The sequence below is a fragment of the Oncorhynchus mykiss genome, chromosome 2 (assembly GCF_013265735.2).
Source record: "Oncorhynchus mykiss isolate Arlee chromosome 2, USDA_OmykA_1.1, whole genome shotgun sequence".
Lineage (NCBI taxonomy): Eukaryota > Metazoa > Chordata > Actinopteri > Salmoniformes > Salmonidae > Oncorhynchus > Oncorhynchus mykiss.
This window is the reverse complement of record NC_048566.1, coordinates 64063708-64086087: the sequence shown is the minus strand read 5'-3', so window position 1 is coordinate 64086087 and position 22380 is coordinate 64063708. Positions and strand designations below refer to the sequence as shown.

General features: G+C 43.2%; 1 protein-coding gene across 2 annotated transcripts in view; it reads right to left on the bottom strand.

The window, feature by feature from the left end:
• nell2a (neural EGFL like 2a) overlaps positions 1 to 22380 on the bottom strand; it is a 102762-nt gene that overhangs the window by 6101 nt on the left and 74281 nt on the right. For both annotated transcript variants that reach the window (XM_021567998.2, XM_036952885.1), the window contains 3 exons: positions 3840 to 3980; positions 1491 to 1684; positions 654 to 830 (listed from right to left, as the gene is read on the bottom strand). In XM_021567998.2, the coding sequence (XP_021423673.2) occupies positions 654 to 830; positions 1491 to 1684; positions 3840 to 3980 (512 nt within the window). The remainder of the gene's footprint in view (positions 1 to 653; positions 831 to 1490; positions 1685 to 3839; positions 3981 to 22380) is intronic.

The following is a 22380-nucleotide window of genomic DNA, read 5'->3' as shown; positions in this document are numbered from 1 at the left end:
CACTCTGTTTGATCTCAGGGAGAAAATGACCAACAGTAATACCACTCTTCTGGAGGGGACTGGCGGGCGGCAGAGAGAGAGGGCTGACAGAACGATGATTTGTGGGTCGACGCAAAGGCATAGTGACACAAATGCAGCTAAGTGTTGCTTCTCTCTGGGAGCAGAATGGCCAGGGAGAATGCCAAGCGTGACATTTGCATTTAATAAAAATATATCTGGTTGTAAAGTGCGTCTGAAAGGCGTATCGGAGGCGGTAGGTAGTGATGTTCTGTCAGATTTAGTGTGAAATCCTCATAAAAAAGCCTTCCTGTTGTTTGAACAGCAGGGATGCGGGAACCTTAGAAAAGGTCGGCACAGTGGAGAGAGTCGATGCAAACAGTGCACATTTCTTCATGGGAGATTCAATAAAGAACGCTCTTGACACGTCATAATTCTGTTTTATATATTGCCAGGACAACCTAACAAGCTTATCCACAACACTTCTCCGAGGCCACCCACTGTGTGGACACAGGGACCTGCACATGCCCGTAAACACACACCTTTACTATTCCCCTGGCCACCACTCTGATGTCCAGTATCTCCCGTACATTCATTCCTAAAGTGGAGTACAGTGTGTCCTATCTCTCTATAGGCTGTGTATTGTTGGTACTTACCAGACACTGGCACTGCTGGCAGTTCTCCACCCAGGACTCTCCACTGCCGTAGGTCAGCAGGCCGTTCTGGTGCAGACACTGGCTGCTGAGGCGAGGGTCACACTCTGGACAGCAGAACAGGTCAGCTGTGGGGTTCTCACAGTCACACACCATCCTCCTGCACATCACCTGGCCAGTCTGCACAGAGGGGTGGGCAGATGCATGGTCTATCAATCGACACACGACTCGAGTACAGTCTCAAAGTACTGTCTTGGGCTCTATAACCCACAAACAATCTTTGCTAGTTGACCTTGGTTATTGGTTAATTACACACACTCAAAATTACCATTGCTCCCTACTAGCTGACCGTGACCGCTCCAAAACAACAACATGTTTATGCTCTCTGTTCACTCAGCCGTTCAATACTGCTAATTTTGACAGGCAGGTTCTCAATTTTTCCAATCAATTAAAATGACTCGTTTCATTTAAGCTTAATTTCTGCCCTCCTCCTCTGTAATCAAATTAATAATGTGATGCTTGATCATTCAATACCCATACTAATCCTCTATAATCACCTGCTAGCATTGCCAGACATTATCAAAAATGAAACACTAAATTACTAAACGTTTCAAGACTGTAGCCGTAGATTCACGAGGGAAAATATAGATATTATTTTGGTTAATTTAAAACCAAGTTTTCCAAAAACAACTGGTTGATGCATTTACATGTTCAGACCTCTGGGTTAAACATATATCAAACTGAATTGATAACCAATCATCATATTGTTTAACGTCAACTAATAGAACACCACTGATCTGACCATTGTTTGTGTTATACCCATCTACCTCTCTGTCTCACCTGACAGGAGCAGACGGAGCACCTATCGTTGTCCAGCACCCAGATCTGCCTGTTGTGTTTGACTTTGTTGTCAAGGATACAGTCTCCAGTGCAGTTCCTCCCGTGGGGGCACCTGCAGTCATAGCCCCCCTCCAAGTTGAAGCACACTGTGTCATTGGCACAGGTGTTCCTCTCCATCTTGCATTCGTTGATATCTGTAGGGAGCAAGAGAGATGACTTCACACATATGCTCAACGCAGTTCAAATACCGTAGCTTATGCATAAATTCACACATCTTACTGCTTAAAAAAAGACAAATGATTCCAAACTAGAACTGAAAAGCTGTAAAAACGGATCACGTGACTCATGACTTGTCTTTGTGCAGGACCTGCTCCGTTGTCAAAGAGCGATTGAGAAATCCGTAAATTGTGAATAAATTCTTTGTTTTATTGAAAGTGTATGGCCAAATGACTTACTTTTGTCAAAAGTACTATTGGTTTTGAGTCAGGAAATGTGTACTTTTCCACCTAAAACTATTGCGATTATTTGATATCATTATATTATGTGGCCGACTGCAACAACAGCGGACATGGGTAACAACTGCGCTCTCGTGGGGCAAATCTGTGAGGTATATGCCGTTATTTGGAGCTTGATGTAACATGTGAGTTTTATAGGAGGGAGAAGGAGCAGGCGCAAAAGTTAAAAGATGTATCACAGGTAGCCTAAAGAGATCGGTCCCTGGCTGGACTTATGTAATAAATCTAGGAAAGAAGGCACATTTCACTGCTTTCCATTGAAAGATACAGACACATGCAGAAGATGGCTACTAACGATACAAACAGGAAATACGATGTAAACACTCCTACAGCCACCTGTGTGAAGCTAACCATAATAATAAATAAATAATTATATTTTGTTGGATTTAAATAACAACATTCCTACCTTGTTTAGCATTATCTAGTCCAAATATGACATGATTCCACTACTTGTATCCGTTTTAAATAATTTTCAATGGAGCCTTTATTTTGAAGGCGAACCGCAAATTCCCTTTTGTGGCTCATCCTTATTGTGGCTAGCTTCACGCACGTCCTCTGAGAAGAGAAAGCATTAAAGCGAACATGTGGACGTATGTATAGTCTAATCATTGCATTTTGAGTTGATCTTATTGTGTTGTAGTCTAGGTGTTCTACCAGTTAGCATATGTTGAGGAGCTAGACAGTAATTGTGTCATCTTACATTGTTACACAGTACTTACACAGTAATTCTTACTTTTTAACTGCATTGTTGGGAAAGGGTTCCTAAGTTAGCATTTCATGGTAAAGTCTACACCTGATGTATTCGGCGCATGTGACAAATACAGTTTTATTTTATCCGGTCGTGATACAGCCTGGAATGCGGCGCACAATTGGCCCTGCGTCGTCCGGGTTTGGCCGGGACAGGTCGTCATTGTAAATAAGAATGTGTTCTTAACTGACTTGCCTAGTTAAATAAAGGTTAAATAAAAAATAAATACATTGAAGAATAGACAGAATAGTGGCCATGAGTATCCTAACAATATAATTACTTTTAGCCCCAAAGCCATAAAAAATGTATTACAGATTATAAGCATATGTTTGTAGGTTGCTGTTTTACTTCGTATAACTCATTTGTAATGCTTGGCTACTGTCTTCGCCTCTCCCCCAAAATAGAATCGGGGAAACTAGTTTCAATATATGGACTCACTTACGAAATGTTGGATTTTAGGTAAACTTCCCCTTTAATGTGCTCTTCCACTGGCTACACACTGAATCAACGTTGAATCAACGTTGTTTCCATGTCATTTCAATTAAATTACGTTGAATCAACGTGGAATAGACGTTGAATTGACGTCTGTGCCCAGTGGGCTGTGTCGATCAGGTAGACTTGACAGGTAAAATTAGGCTATATAGCAGGCAGACAGACAGAGCTGCAGCACTGTTACTGCTGAGGTGCACTGCTAGATTGAGGGTTTTCTTCCATTTTGACAAGCCCTTGACAGGTTGCTTTAGACTAGAGAATGTTTCAGAAAGATTCCATGAGCAGTAAAAAGCAGACAGGGATTTGGAGGAAAATGTACCAGTAATGGTATGTCCAATAACACTATTACCTGCACCAGACAGCAAAAAAATGGCCAAAAGAAGGCCAAGGAAATGTCTATCTCTGCAATGGTTAGATATGCTGCTATGATCAATGTTAGAATACACTAGAATAATGGAAACACACAAACTAGTGTGCTAATATACTCTATGCATGGAATTTCAATAGGCATTATCATGTGACGAGCTGAATGAAGTTTGCCTACAACCACGGAGCTTCTTTTAGTATTGAGAGAAAAAGGGCGGGTCAACTCACCTATGCACGACTCCCCATTGGCCGAGAACAATCCATTGTCGTGGTAGCCATCACGACACTCGCAGTGGTACCAGCCGGGCAGGTTGACACAGATGGCTTTGTCATTACACTCCACGAACCCATCAGAACACTCATCAATGTCTATCAGGAGAGCGAGAGAGAGAGAAAGAGAGAGAGAGTGAGAGAGAATGAGAGAGAGAGCGACAGAAAGAGAGAGCGAGACAGAAAGAGAGAGAGACATGTAAGAACATACCTCAATCTCCAATAGTTTTTTGTTCTGAATCATGTCAGCAGGAACCGCATACAGAACTTAGCTTCATTCTTGCCTGATAGGCTTTTCAACATTGACTGATCCATAATTGATACAAAAGCGTGTCCAGGATTTGATAGGATATGCACGCTGTATCGATCTGGCATGAAAACACAGCGAGAGACGGGTACGTTCATCAATAGAAGAAATCAGTTTGTGAACATGGCAATTGTAATGAATCTTACATATTTACTTGATTTTGTTTCATTACAGCACAAAACAAATGTCCCCTGAAGAGGGGTGTTAAAAACCCTTGGAAGACCTTGGAAGCTTGTGAATCCATTCTTGCTGTAGGTCTCATTGACGGTAAAGAGCACAGGAACCAGGCTTCAACCTTGACTCTAATTATGCTCTCCACAATACAGCATTCGTCACATGCTCACAAGTCTTGTATCCCACCCTCTATCTCTCCCACTCTTCTCTTTTCTCATCACTAGCCTATTGTAAACCAATTTATTTCAACGAACAACGAAGGGAGCACCCATTTCTTACAAAGGAACGAGGTGTAAATACATTCAACATCTGAATCAACTGCACCGTATGAGAAAATGCCCTACTATTTAAACCCATATTTAATTAGATGAGAGATGCTAGTGAAAACAGGGTGGGGGCTAAATATGAGGACCCAGGTTTTAGATTGATTAAATGTGTCTGTGTAGGCACTGATGGCTTCTTTATGATTGTGTGCATGTGTGATACATTATCAGAGTTCCTCATTATGAAAATGGCCCTGCACTGTCAGTGACCTTCCCATTCGATTCCCCCAGACAAAACAGAACACAGCAGGATCCCCTGGAGAGCACAGCTCAGGCCTCCTCTCCTCATCTTCCCCTCATTCCTTCCTCTCTTCTCTCTTTGGCCTCTCCCTTCTTCTTGTCCTCTTCTCCTCTATAATCCTTCTCTCCTTTCCACCCCTCTCATCTCTCCTTCTCTCCTTTCCTCACCTCTCCTTCTCATCTTTTAATGTTTTCTTTATTTCACCTTTATTTAACCAGGTAGGTTAAATAAGTAAGTTCTCATTTACAACTGCGACCTGGCCAACATAAAGACCTGGCCAACATAAACACAAAGCAGTGTGACAAAAACAACAACAACAGAGTTACACATAAACAACCGTACAGTCAATAACACAAAATAAAATACAAATTGAAAAATCTATGTACAGTGTGTGCAAATGTAGAAGGTAGAGGTGAAAATAATTACAATTTAGCATTAATACTGGAGTGATAGATGTGCAGATGATGATTTGCAAGTAGAGATGCTGGGGTGCAAGAGGGTAAGTAATAATATGGGGATGAGGTAGTCCGGTGTGCCATTTACTGATTGGCTGTGTACAGGTACAGTGATCGGTAAGCTGCTCTGACAGCTGATGCTTAAAGTTAGAGAGGGAGAAGTAAGACTCCAGCTTCAGAGATTTTTGCAATTTGTTCCAGTCATTGGCAGCAGAGAACTGGAAGGAAAGGCGGCCAAAGGAAGTGTTGGCTTCATGGATGACCAGTGCAATATACCTGCTGGAGCGCATTCTACTGGTGGGTGTTGCTATGGTGACCAGTGAGCTGAGATTAGGCGGGGCTTTACCTAGCAAAGTCTTATAGATGACCTGGAGCCAGTGGGTTTGGCGACGGATATGTAGCGAGGGCCAGCCAACGAGAGCATACAGGTCGCAGTGGTGGGTAGTATATGGGGCTTTGGTGATAAAACGGTCGGCACTGTGATAGACTACATCCAGTTTGCTGAGTAGAGTGTTGGGGGCTATTTTGTAAATGACATCGCCGAAGTCAAGCATCGGTAGGATAGTCAGTTTTACGAGGGTATGTTTGGCGGCATGAGTGAAGGAGGCTTTGTTGCTAAATAGGAAGCCGATTCTAGATTTAATTTTGGATTGGAGATGCTTAATGTGAGTTTGGAAGGAGAGTTTACAGTTTAACCAGACACCTAGGTATTTGTAGTTGTCCACATATTCTAGGTCAGAACCGTCCAGAGTAATGAAGCTCGTCTGGAGGTTTGTTAGCACAGTGTCCAATGAAGGGCCAGATGTATACAGAATGGTGTCGTCTGCGTAGAGGTGGATCAGAGAATCACCAGCAGCAAGAGCGACATCATTGATATATACAGAGAAAAGAGTCAGCCTGAGAATTGAACCCTGTGGCACCCCCATAGAGACTGCCAGAGATCCGGACAACAGGCCCTCCAATTTGACACACTGAACTCTATCTGAGAAGTAGTTGGTGAACCAGGCGAGGCAGTCACTTGAGAATCAAAAGCTATTGAGTCTGACGATAAGAATGCGGTGATTGACAGAGTCAAAAGCCTTGGCCAGGTCGATGAAGACGGCTGCACAGTACTGTCTTTTATCGATGGAAGTTATGATATCGTTTAGGACCTTGAGCGTGGCTGAGGTGCACCCATAACCAGCTCGGAAACCAGATTGCATAGTGGAGAAGGTACGGTGGGATTCGAAATGGTCGGTGATCTGTTTATTAACTTGGCTTTCGAAGATTTTAGAAAGGCAGGGCAGGATGGATATAGGTCTATAACAGTTTGGGTCTAGAGTGTCTCCCCCTTTGAAGAGGGGGATGACCTCGGCAGCTTTCCAATCTTTGGGGATGTCAGACGATATGAAAGAGAGGTTGAATAGGCTAGTAAAAGGGGTTGCAACAATTTCGGCGGATAATTTTAGAAAGAGAGGGTCCAGATTGTCTTGCCCAGCTGATTTGTAGGGATCCAGATTTTGCATCTCTCCTCTCTCCTTACCTTTCCTCCCCTCTCATCTCTCCTTCTCTCCTTTCCTCCCCTATCATCTCTCCTCTCATCTTTCCTTTCCTCCCCTCTCATCTCTCCCCGTGTCGTCTCCCTCTGCCACAGCAGTAATAGGATTCAGATCTATCGGCTAATGAGCCTTCAACCCTTTAATAGAATTTCTCCAGCAGATTAACCATTGATCAAATGTCGTGGAGATTAGGCCCTTATCTATTTAAGAGATGTGAACGTTTGTCTAAGTCAAACACAGCAGGTTTTCTATGCTCCTATACATGACATATTTCAACATGGCTTTAAGGGAACTATATGCATTCATGCTGGGGCTCAAAGAGGTGGTTAAACGTTACATGTATACAGTCCTACAGCAGGTAGAGAGATATAGACATCATGTTTAAGTCTAGGGGATGGTGATGTTCTTCCTTCAGGAAATAAGTATTTCGGTCAACTGTGTTTTCTGGATAAAAGCATATCATTTGGTTACACCAAAAGGAATAACTATGGTTGAAATTAAGCATGTTCTCTATTCTCTCAGTCATAGTGAAATCTCTCATGCTCTTTGTTGCCAGTGAATGTCAGTTGACAGAGCTTCACACGCTTTGAAATAGAGAAGCGGCATGTGGTCTCGAGCCAAGAAGGGGAAAAAAGCTGAATCTATTTAAAGGCCCAATGCAGCCATTTTAAATCAATATCAAATAATTTCTCTGTAACAATTAAGTACCTTACTGTAATAGATTTCCATTAAAATGGGCAAAAATAGCTTTTTAGCAAAAAACTATTTCTCAAGCAAGAATTTTGCTAGGACAGGGAGTGGTCTGAGTGGGGAGGGGGAAACTGAAAACCAGCTGTTATTGGTAGAGAGGTTTGGAACGCTCTTTGTTATTGGCCTATTAACCAATTTACTGCATGGTGATGTCACCATGGAACGCTGAAACTCCCGCCCATACAAACCTGCACATTAGAAGGTCCTATGTAGATTGTATTTTCAACCAGCAACTATAAAGGAAATAACACTGCTAAAAAGCAGCTGTTGCCCAATATAATACAAAATACAGGAAAAACTTAATGTTTACTACACTGGGCCTTTAAATCATAGTTTATCCAATCTGACTGCATGGAATTGTTCACAGAAAGACAGAGCGGTTAGTCACTACTTATAAACTAGAGGCAATGCAGTTCTAAATATACACAAATGGAACTATTTTCAGCGTATATTCATTAAAACTGTTCTGTTGTTAAGCTTACATGCCCAGGAGGTTACGTTTCCAATGAAACGTTTCACCCTCTACTTCCTTTATGTGACACCACAGCTGTTGATCACAATTACAGCAAAGTACTTCTGAGGCCTTTGGCAAATTGACAGTGGCTTTAAATATACCTTCTAAAACGGAAAAGGCTTCTTCTTTAACTGCTTCCTGTCACATCTGAATTGAAATGTCATCACAAATGCAAGGCACGTATTCACAACTACATCTTTCAATTTTCAATGTACCATTAAGAGCAAAAACAACATGGTGGCTGTGTGTGTAAATTGAATGTACACTGAGTATACCAAACATTAGGAACACCTTCCTAATATTGAGTTGCACCCCCCCCCCGCCCTTTTGCCCTCAGAACTGCCTCAATTCATTGGGGCATGGACTCTAAAAGGTACCGAAGCGTCCCACAGGGGACCATATTGACTCCAATGCTTCCCGCAGTTGTGTCAAGTTGGCTGGATGTCCTCTGGGTGGTGGACCATTCTTGATACACACAGGAAGCTGTTGAACGTGAAAAGCCCAGCAGCATTGCGATTCTTGACACAAACTGGTGCGCCTGGCACCTCCTGCCTCCTACCATACCACGTTCAAAGGCACTTCAATATTTTGTCTTGCCCATTCACCCTCTGAATGGCACACACACAATCCATGTCTCATTTGTCTTGAGGCTTAAAAATCCTTCTTTAAACTGTCTTCTCCCCTTCATCTACACTGATTGAAGTGGATTGAACAAATGACATAAATAAGGGATCATAACTTTCAGCTGGATTAAACTAGTCAGTCTACATACATGTATGTCATGGAAAGAGTAGGTTTTCTTAATGTTTTGTATACTCACTGTACAAGAAAGCGTGAGGAATTATGACTGTGAATCCCAATAAGCAGCCTGATTCCAGTCTAAAAATCACATTCTATTTTAGCTTGGCCGTGAATTGTATAATATGTTATTTTCAGTGAAAAACAGCAACACATAACAGAGAGCTGAGAGTTCCATCTCTCTCTCCAAGCAGGTCAAGGCCAAACACAGGTCTCCTTGGCTACTGAGAGAGAGATAGTGGTGGAGACAGAGAAACAGGGGGAGAGATGGGGATAAAGAAAGAGAGAGACAGGGAGAGAAAGAGCGAGAGGGATGAAGAAGCGAGAGAGAGAGGGGGAATAAAGAAAGAGAGCGGAAGGGAGGTGGAGAGGGCTGATTGGACAGACATGGTTATTTCGCTCGTTATGGTGAGCGACAGGCTGGAAATAAAGGCTCTATTAAAACTGCTCTCCAAGGACACTCAAATAGTGGGTTGACGTCTTCCCTTCCCTCCTTCTGCTTGTCCTCCTTCTCACCCTCCCTCTCCATCTCTCTCTCCCTCTCTTTTTTCTTTCATTCTTTCTTTCTCTCTCTCTCTCTCCTCTCTCTCTATTGCTCTCTTTTCTCACCATCTCTCTCTCTCTCTAAATATGTGCAGAGGCAGATACAGAGGTAGAGGCTCTCTCCTCTCGTCTTGACTGACAGCAGTACCTCAGGGCCTGGACAGTCCTCTATAGGATTCTATCACCCAGAGCACCAGCTGCAGACAGAAGATCTCACATACTGTTCAATATAATGACAATATTCTATTTTTCACAGGGAAATGAAGGATAATCCTGATCTGCTGAACTTGGAGTACATATTATTTGTTACACGTCACTTCCTAATCCCTTTTCAAATATGATTCTGCTGTCGTCTCCTGTATACATGTTTTGGTGTTAAGTGGATTTCAAATTTGGTGTTGACTTGAAAGATTACTGATCCAGGCGAGGTGTCGGGAGAATAGAGTGGTGCGTTAAAGTAGTCTGTACGTACAAAGCAACAACAGTAGCATGCAGTGGAGGCTGGTGGGAGGGGCTATAGGAGGACGGGCTCATTACTCGGTAACAGGAAAAGCATGGCGAAGTGAAGTCTATAGATAGTGTTCAGTCAGATAATGAACTGGAAATCTAACTAGACTTTTTTTTTTAAATGGTGAAATTGACCAACTTTATAAAAATTCTGGTTCTGCTTGTCTGAGTGCTATGACTGTGTCTGTGCTGAGAAATGATGCTAGGCTTATAGCACTGACAGATCAGCTGCTGCTGCAGAAGACAGTGCATTCGCGGTAAGGAGAAAAAATAAAAAGTCACACACTCTGACACAGATTTAGTCTGCTGCTGCCAGTTCATATTTTGGCTGTATATCATATGAAATAGTAGGCTAATTAACACTCAGGGGAACTCATATGCCAGGAACTAACTTGCAATAGCCCAAAAATGATTTTGATCGGCTTTTATAACACATAAGCCAATAGCCATCTATTATTAGACATTAAATACAGTGCTACTGCTTTTTTATTAAATTACAAGTCATGTATTACAATGAAACACTGAATTAATGCATAATAATTTCTAAGTAATCCTCTGTTAAATGTCAATTCGGGGACTGTCTGTGTATTTGAATTGTTTTTATCAATGTTTATTCACTTCTAATTTCTAAATCTCAGTCTCTTTAGCCAGTCTTAGTTTATGAGCTGTAGTAACGAGTGACTCTGTTGTCGGATGACATTACATAGCCACCGCCACTGGAGGCTGGAAAGTCCCGCCTATTTCATTCGCTGGAACAAGTTGGCACGCCACTGGATGGCCGCCGTTTTGCTCCGGCACAACTATGCTGTTTTGTGATTATGTGGTTGTTATTTTTACTCTATTTTGACAAAATGTATCCGTTATTATTTCTTACAACCGACAACAACTCTTGAACATCAGATCAGCAGTTACTTAGCCCAATAACGGCTTTTACTTCGACTCATCTGCTCTGCTCTCTCTCTGTAATACCAACCCAATTTTCGGGCTACCCAAGAGGAAACGGCGGCGTTACAGAGGCAAGCGAGGGGTCATCCTGGTGAGATTAAGGCGAAGTGAAAACCGGCCACCTCTTCCCTCCATTCTACCGGCTGATGTACAATCACTTGATAATAAAATGGATGATCTCCGACCAACGGAGCTCACGGAACTGCTAAATTCTTTGCTTTTCTGAAACATGGCTCTCAGAAAAGATACCCCCCACGGCTATCCAACTCAATGGATTCTCCGTTCACCGGGCGGACAGGACAGTGGAGTCGGGGATATCGATGGGGGGAGGGGTTTGCGTCTTCATCAACTCCAACTGGTGTGCTAATTCCAGCGCGGTGGGAGTGTCAACCCACTGTTCACCCATCTTGAAGTATCTATGGTCAAAAGCTGACCCTTCTACCTCCCAAAGGAGTTTTCAGCTGTTATCGTGACTAGGGCTGTGGCGGTCACAACATTTAGTCAGCCGGTGATTGTCAAGCAAGTAACTGTCGGTCTCACGGTAATTGACCGTTAATTAGCATAAACACATTTGGCATCTCCTGGCTTCCACACATTTTAAAAAGTCAAATAAATCCATGTAATATAGCCTACACCTTCACAATAAATCCATCATATATTTTAGACAGGTCTAAAGAAGCATGATATGAAGAAAATGTAGTATATTTCAGAAGAAAAGAATAGCATACTCTGAGTTGTCCTTATGTTAGATCCTGATGTGGTTATGCCAAATGGCTGTGGGCTACACTAGTTGCAGACAAGATTTGCTTATAATTTCCGTGGCATTATTTTATATTATTTTATAGTATGAAGAATACAATTGAACAAAGTCCACCTACCCAACAAAGTCAAATATAAATATTTTCTCCAAACGATTTGAGGGAGTGCGCACATGTGGCTATTCTATGTTGAGCGGTTAAAGAAATAGGTACTCCTATATAATTAATTTAGAATTATTAATGTAACTTTGGTTGTTCCATAAATGGTGGGATATATGTTTTGATGTTTAATACATTATAAGGCTGCATGATGAGACTCCAATGATGATTTGAAAAAAAGTTGCTTGAAAGGCATGAGCTCTGCTTTGTTTTTTTTGCACAGGCTGTAAACACTCCAATCGTCTCTCATTCACAATTTGACAAGCACTTGATAATGCCTCGACTTTTACAGCAGCATCCCCTTTGTGGTCGTAATGCACCCTAAAAATATCCATGCCTTTTTCGACCCGGGGTGCTGCGTTGTGCCCTTCTCCCTGAGTGTGCTGCACAATCCGAAGTGCCTCCCACTCACATGGCTCTCATACACATGATCAAGTCTTTCTCACAGGCTACAAGTGAAGACAGACATGTCGGGGACGCAACTGCATGCATCCTAATCCAATTCTGCGGTGCATATTGAAGCTTTTGGAAGAACTGTCCAAATATACTTTTCGTCAGCCAAAAAGATTTGTAGGCCTAACAAACAGCAAAAGCACTAGCCTATGTCAATCTACTATCCCCGATAGTCCAAAAGACTGTTAGACTATTTCTTCACATTATAAGCGCAGCAATGCGCACATGGTAGTAGGCTATAAGCGCAAATGCTCCATAAGAGGAAAACACCGTTCTCAAAAGTGACCGCAAATGCATTCATGAATGTAATGTTTTTATTATAAAGGTGCATTTTTAAGGTGAAAATGATCTTCCCCAAACTTGAAACTTATAAGTTGTGATACAAACCTTATTAAAACATATAGGCCTATAGGCTAGGCTACATGAGGTGTGCAACTATGATTAGAAAAAGTCACACAAAAAAAGGCATTTCTTCTTATGCTGGGCATCATTCACAAGTGATAATATATATTTCACAATTGATAGGCTAATATTGTCACCCATCAGACTATTCTTGATTTAATCTTGTCTTTACATGTACTAAATAATATATGTGTGACATTTTAATTCATTTGGAGGACGCTTTTCCCGTGGTCTATTTTCATGCCAGCCAGGTAGGCTATATTCCTGTTGCAAATATAAGCCAAGTGCTTAATATTAGGAAAGTTTAGAAATAAATGTAGTAGGCCTAGCCTATAGAAAGCTGATGGGATCCTCCTCTTTTTATTAGTGGCCATCACTCTGTTTTCTCACTCAATAGCATAGCCTCTCAAGTGTTTGATTAGAATTTTTAATACATTTTCAGTGATGTCAGAGTGATTAGAGGGACAATGGAGTGCTGAGTACCGGGCAGTTAGCATGTTTGGCCAACTGCCAACTTTACGGTTTTTACTTTTAAATCGTTTTATATATTTTTTATTTTTCCCTCGCTTTTTCACCCCGGACGCTTTACCTGGACATGGTTCTACACGACCTCCACCAACCGAAGCTAAGTAGTAACATTAACATTATGCCTTCTAATTGCAGTGCCTGTACTCATAATATACAGGAGAACATTTGCCTTATGGCGAGGACAGCCGTGCTGCAAGCCCAGCTTCAGACACAATCGCTAGTCTCGGGTAATTTAAGTTTAGGAAAGGATGAAACAGAGTCTGTGTCACCAATAAGTACAGATAGTGGTAGAAATCCTCTCACACAGTCCCTGTTGCCGGACAATTTTCTCATGGCTTCTGGAAGGAAATGCTGTAGGAATGCTCAACTGGTGTCGCTCAGACAGCCGACAGAAACTTTCAACCGATTCTCCCCATTAAGCAACGAGTCGGAGTCAGAGTCCGAGTCTTCTCTGGTCTCTCCTCCACCTGTTACAGGTGCCGAAACCTCCCACCATTAGCTCTGACAAATTGAACACCCTAGTAATTGGCGACTCCATTACCCGTAGTATTAGACTTTTTAAAAATCATTCAGCAATCATACACTTTACCAGGGGGCAGTGCTACCGACGTGAAGGCTAATCTGAAGATGGTGCTGGCTAAGGCTAAAATTGGGATATTGTTATCCACGTCGGCACCAACGATGTTAGGATGAAACAGTCAGAGGTCACCAAGCGCAACATAGCTTCAGCGTGTAAATCAGCTAGAAAGATGTGTCTGCATCGAGTAATTGTCTCTGGCCCCCTTCCAGTTAGGGGGAGTGATGAGCTCTACAACAGAGTCTCACAACTCAATCGCTGGTTGAAAACTGTTGTTTTCTTCCCTTCCCAAAAGATAGAATTTGTAGATAATTGGCCCTCTTTCTGGGACTCACCCACAAACAGGACCAAGCCTGGCCTGCTGAGGACTGACGGACTCCTAGCTGGAGGGGTGCTCTCATCTTATCTATGAACATAGACATGGCTCTAACTCCTCTAGCTCTACAATGAGATGGGGTGCATGCCAATAAGCAGGCTGTTAGCCACCCTGCCAGTTTAGTGGAGTCTGCCACTTGCATAATCAGTGTAGTCAGCTCAGCTATCCCCATTGAGACCGTGTCTGTGCCTCGATCTAGGTTGGGCAAAACTAAACATGGCAGTGTTCGCATTAGCAATCTCCCTGGAATAAAGACCTCCACCATTCCTATCATTATTGACAGAGATTGTGATATTTCACATCTCAAAATAGGGCTACTTAATGTTAGATCCCTCACTTCCAATGTAGTTATAGTCAATGAACTAATCACTGATAATAATCATGATGTGATTGACTTGACTGAAACATGGCTTAAGCCTGATGAATTTACTGTGTTAAATGAGCCCTCTCCTCCTGGTTACACTAGTGACCATATCCCCGTGCATCCCGCAAAGGTGGAGGTGTTCCTAACACTTACAATAGAATATTTCAATTTACAAAAAAATGGCTGCGTTGTCGTCTTTTAAGCTTCAAGTCATGAAATCTATGCAGCCTACTCAATCACTTTTTATAGCTACTGTTTACAGGCCTTCTGGGCCGTATACAGCGTTCTTCACTGAGTTCCCTGAATTCCTATCGGACCTTGTAGTCATGGCAGATAATGTTCACATTTTTGGTGACTTTAATATTCACATGGAAAAGTCCACAGAACCACTCCAAAAGGCTTTCGGAGCCATCATCGACTGAGTGGGTTTTGTCTAGCATGTCTCACTGCCACAGTCATACTCTGGACCAAGTTTTGTCCTGTGGAATAAATGTTTTGGATCTTAATGTTTTCCCCCATAATCCTGGACTATCGGACCACCATTTTATTACATTTGTAATCGCAACAAATAATCTGCTCTGACCCCAACCAAGGATCATCAAAAGCCGTGCTATAAATTCTTGGACAACCCAAAGATTCCTAGATGCCCATCCAGGCTCCCTCCACCTACCCAAGGAGTACAAAAATTGGTTAAACATCTAACTGAGGAACTAAATGTAACCTTGCGTAATACCCTAGATGCAATCGCACCCCTAAAAACATAAAAACATTTGTCATAAGAAACTAGCTCCCTGGTATACAGAAAATACCAGAGCCCTGAAGCAAGCTTCCAGAACATTGGAACGGAAATGGCACCACACCAAACTGGATGTCTTCCGACTAGCTTGGAAAGACAGTACCATGCAGCTTCGAAGAGCCCTCAATGCTGCTCGATCATCCTATTTTTCCAATTTAATTGAGGAGAATAAGAACAATCCAAAATTTGTGTTTGATACTGTCGCAAAGCTAGCTAAAAAGCAGCATTCCCCAAGAGAGGATGGCTTTCACTTCATCAGTGATAAATTAATGAACTTAGAAAGCAAGGACTCAGTTGTCCTGAGTCTGCACAACACTGCCAGGACCTAGGATCAAGGAAGATACTCAAGTTTTTAAATACTATATCTCTTGACACATTGATGAAAATAGTCTTGGCCTCTAAACCTTCAAGCTGCATACTGTATCCTATTCCATCTAAACTACGGAAAGAGCTGCTTCCTGTGCTTGGCCCTCCTCCGTTGAACATAATAAACGGTTCCCTATCCACCGGATGTGTACCAAAGTAATAAAGCCTCTCTTGAAAAAGCCAAACCTTGACCCAGAAAATATAAAAAACTATTGGCCTATATCGAATCTACCATTCCTCTCGAAAATTTTGGAAAAAGCTGTTGTGCGGCAACTCACGGCCTTCCTGAAGACAAACAATGTATACAAAACGCTTCAGTCTGGTTTTAGAGCTCATCATAGCACTGAGACTGCACTCGTGAAGGTGGTAAATGACCTTTTAATGGCGTCAGACCAAGGCTCTTTATCTGTCCTTGTGCTTCTGGACCTTAGTGCTGCTTTTGATATCATCAATCACCACATTCTTTTGGAGAGATTGGAAACCCAAATTGGTCTACACGGACAAGTTCTGGCCTGGTTTAGATCTTATCTGTCGGAAAGATATCAGTTTGTCTCTGTGGATTGTTTGTCTTCTGACATATCAACTGTAAATTTCGGTGTTCGTCCATTGCTATGCGGACGATACAGAGCTGTACATTTCGACGAAACATGGGGAAGCCACAAAATTGCCCGCTCTGGAAGCCTGTATTTCAGACATAAGGAAGTGGATGGCTGCAAATGTTTTACTTTTAAACTCAGACAAAACAGAGATGCTAGTTCTAGGTCCCAAGAAACAAAGATATATTTTGGATCTGCCAATTAATCTGGATGGTTGTACAGTCGTCTCAAATAAAACTGTGAAGGACCTCGGCGTTACTCTGGACCCTGATCTCTCTTTTGACGAACATATCAAGAATATTTAAAGGACAGCTGTTTTCCTTCTTCGTAACATTGCAAAATAAAAAACTTTCTGTCAGAAAATGATGCAGAAAAATGTATCCATGCTTTTGTCACTTCTAGATTAGACTACTGCAATGCTCAACTTTCCGGCAACCCAGATAAAGCACTAAATAAACTTCAGTTAGTGCTAAACACGGCGGCTAGAATCTTGAATAGATCCCCCAAATTGGATCATATTACTCCAATGCTAGCCTCTCTACACTGGCTTCCTGTTAAGGCTAGGTCTGATTTCAAGGTTTTACTGATAACCTACAATGCATTTCATGGGCTTGCTCCTACCTATCTTTCCGATTTGGTCCTGCCGTACATACCTACAGGTACGCTATGGTCACAAGACACAGGCCTCCTTACTGTCCCTAGAATTTCTTAGCAGCTGGAGGCAGGGCTTTCTCCTATAGAGTTCCATTTTTATGGAATGGTCTGCCTATCTGCCTATGTGAGAGATACAGACTCGGTCTCGATCTTTAAGTCTTTATTGAAGACTCATCTCTTCAGTAGGTCCTATGATTGAGAGTAGTCTGGCCCAGGGGTGTGGAGGTGAACGGAAAGGCTCTGGAGCAACGAACCACCCTTCATGTCTCTGCCTGGCCGGTTCCCCTCTTTCCACTGGGATTCTCTGCCTCTAACCCTATTGCGGAGTCATTGGCTTACTGGTGCTCTTCCATGCCGTCCCTAGGAGGGGTGCGTCGTTTGAGTGGGTTGAGTCACTGACGTGATCTTCTTGTCCGGGTTGACGCCCCCCTCGGGTTTGTGCCGTGGGGGAGATCTTCGTGGTCAATACTCGGCCTTGTCTCAGGGTAGTAGGTTGGTGGTTGAAGATATCCCTCTAGTGGGGTGGGGGCTGTGCTTTGGCAAAGTGGGTGGGGTTATATCCTGCCTGGTTGGCCCTGTCCGGGGTTATCGTCGAACAGGGCCACAGTGTCTCTCGACCCCTCCTGTCTCAGCCTCCAGTATTTATGCTGCAATAGTTTATGTGTCGGAGCGCTATGGTCAGTCTGTTATATCTGGAATATTTCTTATCCGGTGTCCTGTGTGAATTTAAGTATGCTCCCTCTAATTCTTTCTCTTTCTCCTCTCTCTTTCTCTCTCACTTCTCTCGGAGGACCTGAGCTAGGACCATGCCTCAGGACTACCTGGCTTGATGATTTCTTGCTGTCCCCAGTCCACCTGGTCATGCTGCTGCTCCAGTTTCAACTGTTCTGCCTGTGGCTGTGGAACCCTGACCTGTTCACTAGATTTGCTACCTTGTCCCGGACCTGCTGTTTTGGACTCTCTCTCTACCGCACCTGCTGTCTCTAACTCTGAATGATCGGCTATGAAAAGCCAACTGACATTTACTCCTGAGGTGCTGACCTGATGCACCCTCTACAACCACTGTGATTATTATTATTATTTGACCCTGCTGGTCATCTATGAACATTTTAAGATATTGGCCATGTTCTGTTATAATCTCTACCCGGCACAGCCAGAAGAGGACTGGACACCCCTCAGAGCCTGGTTCCTCTCTAGGTTTCTTCCTAGGTTCCGGCCATTCTAGGGAGTTTTTCCTAGCCACTGTGCTTCTACATCTGCATTGCTTGCTGTTTGGGGTTTTAGGATGGATTTCTGTATAGCACTTTGTGACATCGGCTGACGTAAAAATGACTTTATAAATACATTTGATTGATTGATTGATTGATATAAACAAGCAAGAAACTTGTTCCTGTTTACAAGCAGAAGCTGAAACAGGAAGTACCCGCGATTCACTCCGTTGAGAAATGGTCACCAGAATCAGAGGGTATGCTACAGGAATGTTTAGCTAGCGCTGATTGGAATATGTTTTTGAGACTCCGACCATGACATTGACGAGCTAACCACCTTCTTGACCGGCTTCATTAGAAAATGCATTGACGACGTTGTACCCATGGTGAGGGTTCACTGCTTCCCCAATCAAAAGCCCTTGATTAACACTGAGGTTGGCACTGACCTAAAGAGCAGAGCTATTGCACACAAAGCTATCACAGACAACCCTGATGCTATGGCCGAAGACCGGAATAAGTACAAGAAGGCCCACTATGACCTCTGCAGAGTAATCAAACGAGCTAAAGGACAATATAGGAATAAGGTGGAATCATATTACACTGGCTCTGACTCCCGCCGTATGTGACAGGGGCTACAGTCCATTACGGATTACAAAGGAAGACCCAACCATGATCTGCCCAACGATGCCCCTCTACCAGATGAACTCAATGCATTTTTATTCTGCTTTGACAACAACAGCATCGCGCTGGGTGAGGGCCGTCACAGACACAGAGGACTGGGTGACCTCGAATGTCCGAAGCCGATGTGGGTCTTTAATCATGTCAATACCCACAAGGCCGCGGGCCCGGACGGTATTCGAGGGCACGTTCTCAGAGCATGCAGAGAACAGTTGGCAGGCATAATCACGGTCATTTAAAACCTGTCCTTGTCCCAGTCTGTAATCCCCACATGTTTTAAGATGACCACCATCATCCCTGATCCTAAGAACTCTTAAGGCTTCATGCCACAATGATTACCGCCCTGTACCACTCACTTCTGTAATCATTAAGTGCTTCGAGAGGCTGGTTATGGCACACATTAACGTCACCTTCCCAGCCACCCTAGACCCACTCCAATTTGCATACCGCCCCAACAGATCCAGAGATGACCCAATCTCAATTGCTCTCCACACTGCCCTTACCCACCTAGATAAGAGGAATACCTATGTGAGAATGCTGTTCATTGACTAGAGCTCAGTGTTCATCACCATTATCCCATCCAAGCTCGTCACCAAGCATAGGACTATGGGTCTGAACACCTTCCTCTGCAACTGGGTCCTGGACTTCCTGATGGGCCGACCCCAGGTGGTGAGGGTAGGCAACATACCCTCCACCACTCTGACCCTTAACACAGGGGCCCCACAGAGGTGTGTGCTTAGTCCCCTCCTGTACTCCCTGCTCCCCCACGACTGTGTGGACAATCACAACTCCAACACCATTATCAAGTTCGCTGACGACACAATGGTGGTAGGCCTGATCACTGGCAACGATGAGTCAGCCTACAGGGAGGGGGTCAGTGACCTGGTAGTGTGGTGCCGGAGCAACAACCTCTCAACGTCAGTAAGACCAAGGAGCTGATCGTGGACTACATTACTGCTTGGTAGGGCAATAGCACCGCCCTCGATCGCATGGCACTACAGATGGTTGTGTGGACAGCCCAGTACATCACTTGGGCCAAGCTCCCTGGCATCCAGGATCTCTATATCAGGCGGTGTGAAAGGAAGGCCTGGAAAATCGTCAAAGACCCCAACCACCCAAACCATAGACTATTTTCTCTGCTGCTTCACACTAAGAGGTACCGGTGCATCAAGTCTGACACCAACAGGCTCTTGAACAGCTTCTTTCCCCAGGCAATACGACTGATAAATAGCTAATTAAAGAGCTACACGGACCAAGTTTACCTTGTATCTTTACTGACCTTTTATTCCAATATTTGCACTGTCTCTATGCCCACTCACACTCACACACACTGTCACTCCAACACACACACACACACACACACACACACACACACACACACACACACACACACACACACACACACACACACACACACACACAAACACTCCATCATTTGCTCACTCACACATAATATGCACATACATTTACACTGACTCTATACATCCACTCACATGCAAGCTGCTGCTACTCTGTATATCTTATATCCTGTTGCCCAGTCCTCTTAACCCTGTACATATCTACCTCCCTCACTCCAGTATCCCTGCACATGTAAATACGCTATTGGAACTGACTTTTTAAATATTTCCTGTATATATAATGCTTACATATTTATTTTATTGTGTATATTGTGCATATTTCTTATTCCTCGTGTGTTTTTTTTCTAGTAATATATTGTTATTGATTATTGCATTGTTGGGTTTTGAGCTTGCAAGAAAGGTATTTCACTGTACTTGTGATATTTAAGCTTGAAATTTGAAAGGCGTCACTTCTTGACAGAAGGATTTGCATACTGTCAAATGAAGCACAACGCTGGAAATCAATCCATCAGTCTATATGTAATAGTAATTAACCTTTAGGATAGGGGGACATGTATGACAGCCAGGAACTGACACTGAGTGTACAAAACATTAGGAACACCTGCTCTTTCCTTGAAGTAGACTGACCAGGTGAATCAAGGTGAAAGCTATGATCCCTTATTGATGTTACCTGTTAAATCCACTTCAATCAGTGTAGATGAAGGGGAATCAAAGATTTTTAACCCTTGAGACATGGATTGTGTATGTGTGCCTTTCAGAGAGTAAATTGGCAATTCATAATATTTAAGTGCCTTTGAACAGGGTTTGGTATTAGGTGCCAAGCGCACTACTGTGTCAAGATCTGCAAAGATGCTGGGTTTTTCACGCTCAGCAGTTTCCAGTGTCTATCAAGAATGGTCCACCACCCAAATTGACACAACTGTGAGAAGCATTGGCGTCAACATGGGTCAGAATCCCTGTGGAACGCTTTCGACACCTTGTAGAGTCCATGCCCCGACGAATTGAGGCTGTTCTGAGGGCAAAATGGAGCGGGGGGGTGCAACTCAATATTACAAATGTGTTCCTAATGTTTGGTAGAGTCCATGCCCCGGCGAATTGAGGGCTGAGAGCAAAACGGGGTGCATCTCAATATTAGGAAGGCGTTCCTAATGTTTTATACACTCAGTATATATTTGCAATATAAGTAGTTAGGCTTCCATAAGGTATTATGAGCCAAGGGTAATCTATTAGGCATTTATTCTGTATCTAATAAATGTGTTTATTCATTCACAACTAGGATGTTGCTGGGGCAGTGTGGTCCCCTGGTCTTCTGGTACCAGTGCTGTGGGAAAGGATGCTAGTTTTAGCAGAGACAGATCAGAGGTGAGTGTAGTAGAGGTAGGAAGAAAACAGAGAGACATGTGTACGTCCAGTTCCTTAATATGTTGACAGACAGACAGACAGACAGACAGACAGACAGACAGACAGACAGACAGACAGATAGACAGACAGACAGACAGACAACAGAGGAGAACAGAGGAGAGGAGAACAATAGGAAGCACAGACAGAAGACCGAGTAAAAGAATGAGAATGGAACCAGGGACCTTGTCTTTCAGTACAGTACAGAGGTGCAGTACAGATGTTTCACAGTGTGAGTACATGCTAATGTCAGCTCAGAAACAGAACAGAACCTGATATCTAAAGGCTTACAGTATAGGACAGTACAGTAAAGTGCAGCTGTGCTTTCCACAGTGCGAGTTGGTAAAAGCTATCAGCTCGAAGCCAGTACAGTGGTGCTTTCCACTCTACAGTGTTCACAGTATTTGTGTTCTCCCCAGCTCTCCCCCTGTGAGATATGTCATTTAGCCAGCAGCAGCAGCAGGTTGTGCTTAGCTAAACGACGACTCATCAGGCCATTAGTAGGCAGCCTAATTAAAGATGTGCTAATTAACCGTGATTGAGTACTCTTTCATAAGGCTCTAAATAAATAATGAATACAAACAACCCGTTTGAGATCAACTAGAGTGGCACCCCTGAGTCACATGGATACTCATGGGGAGGGAGGGAGGGAGGAGAGAGAGATCTTCATGGGGGCTATTATAGGGATAGTTCACCCAAATTACAAAGTAAAACTTCGCTTTCCTTACCCTGT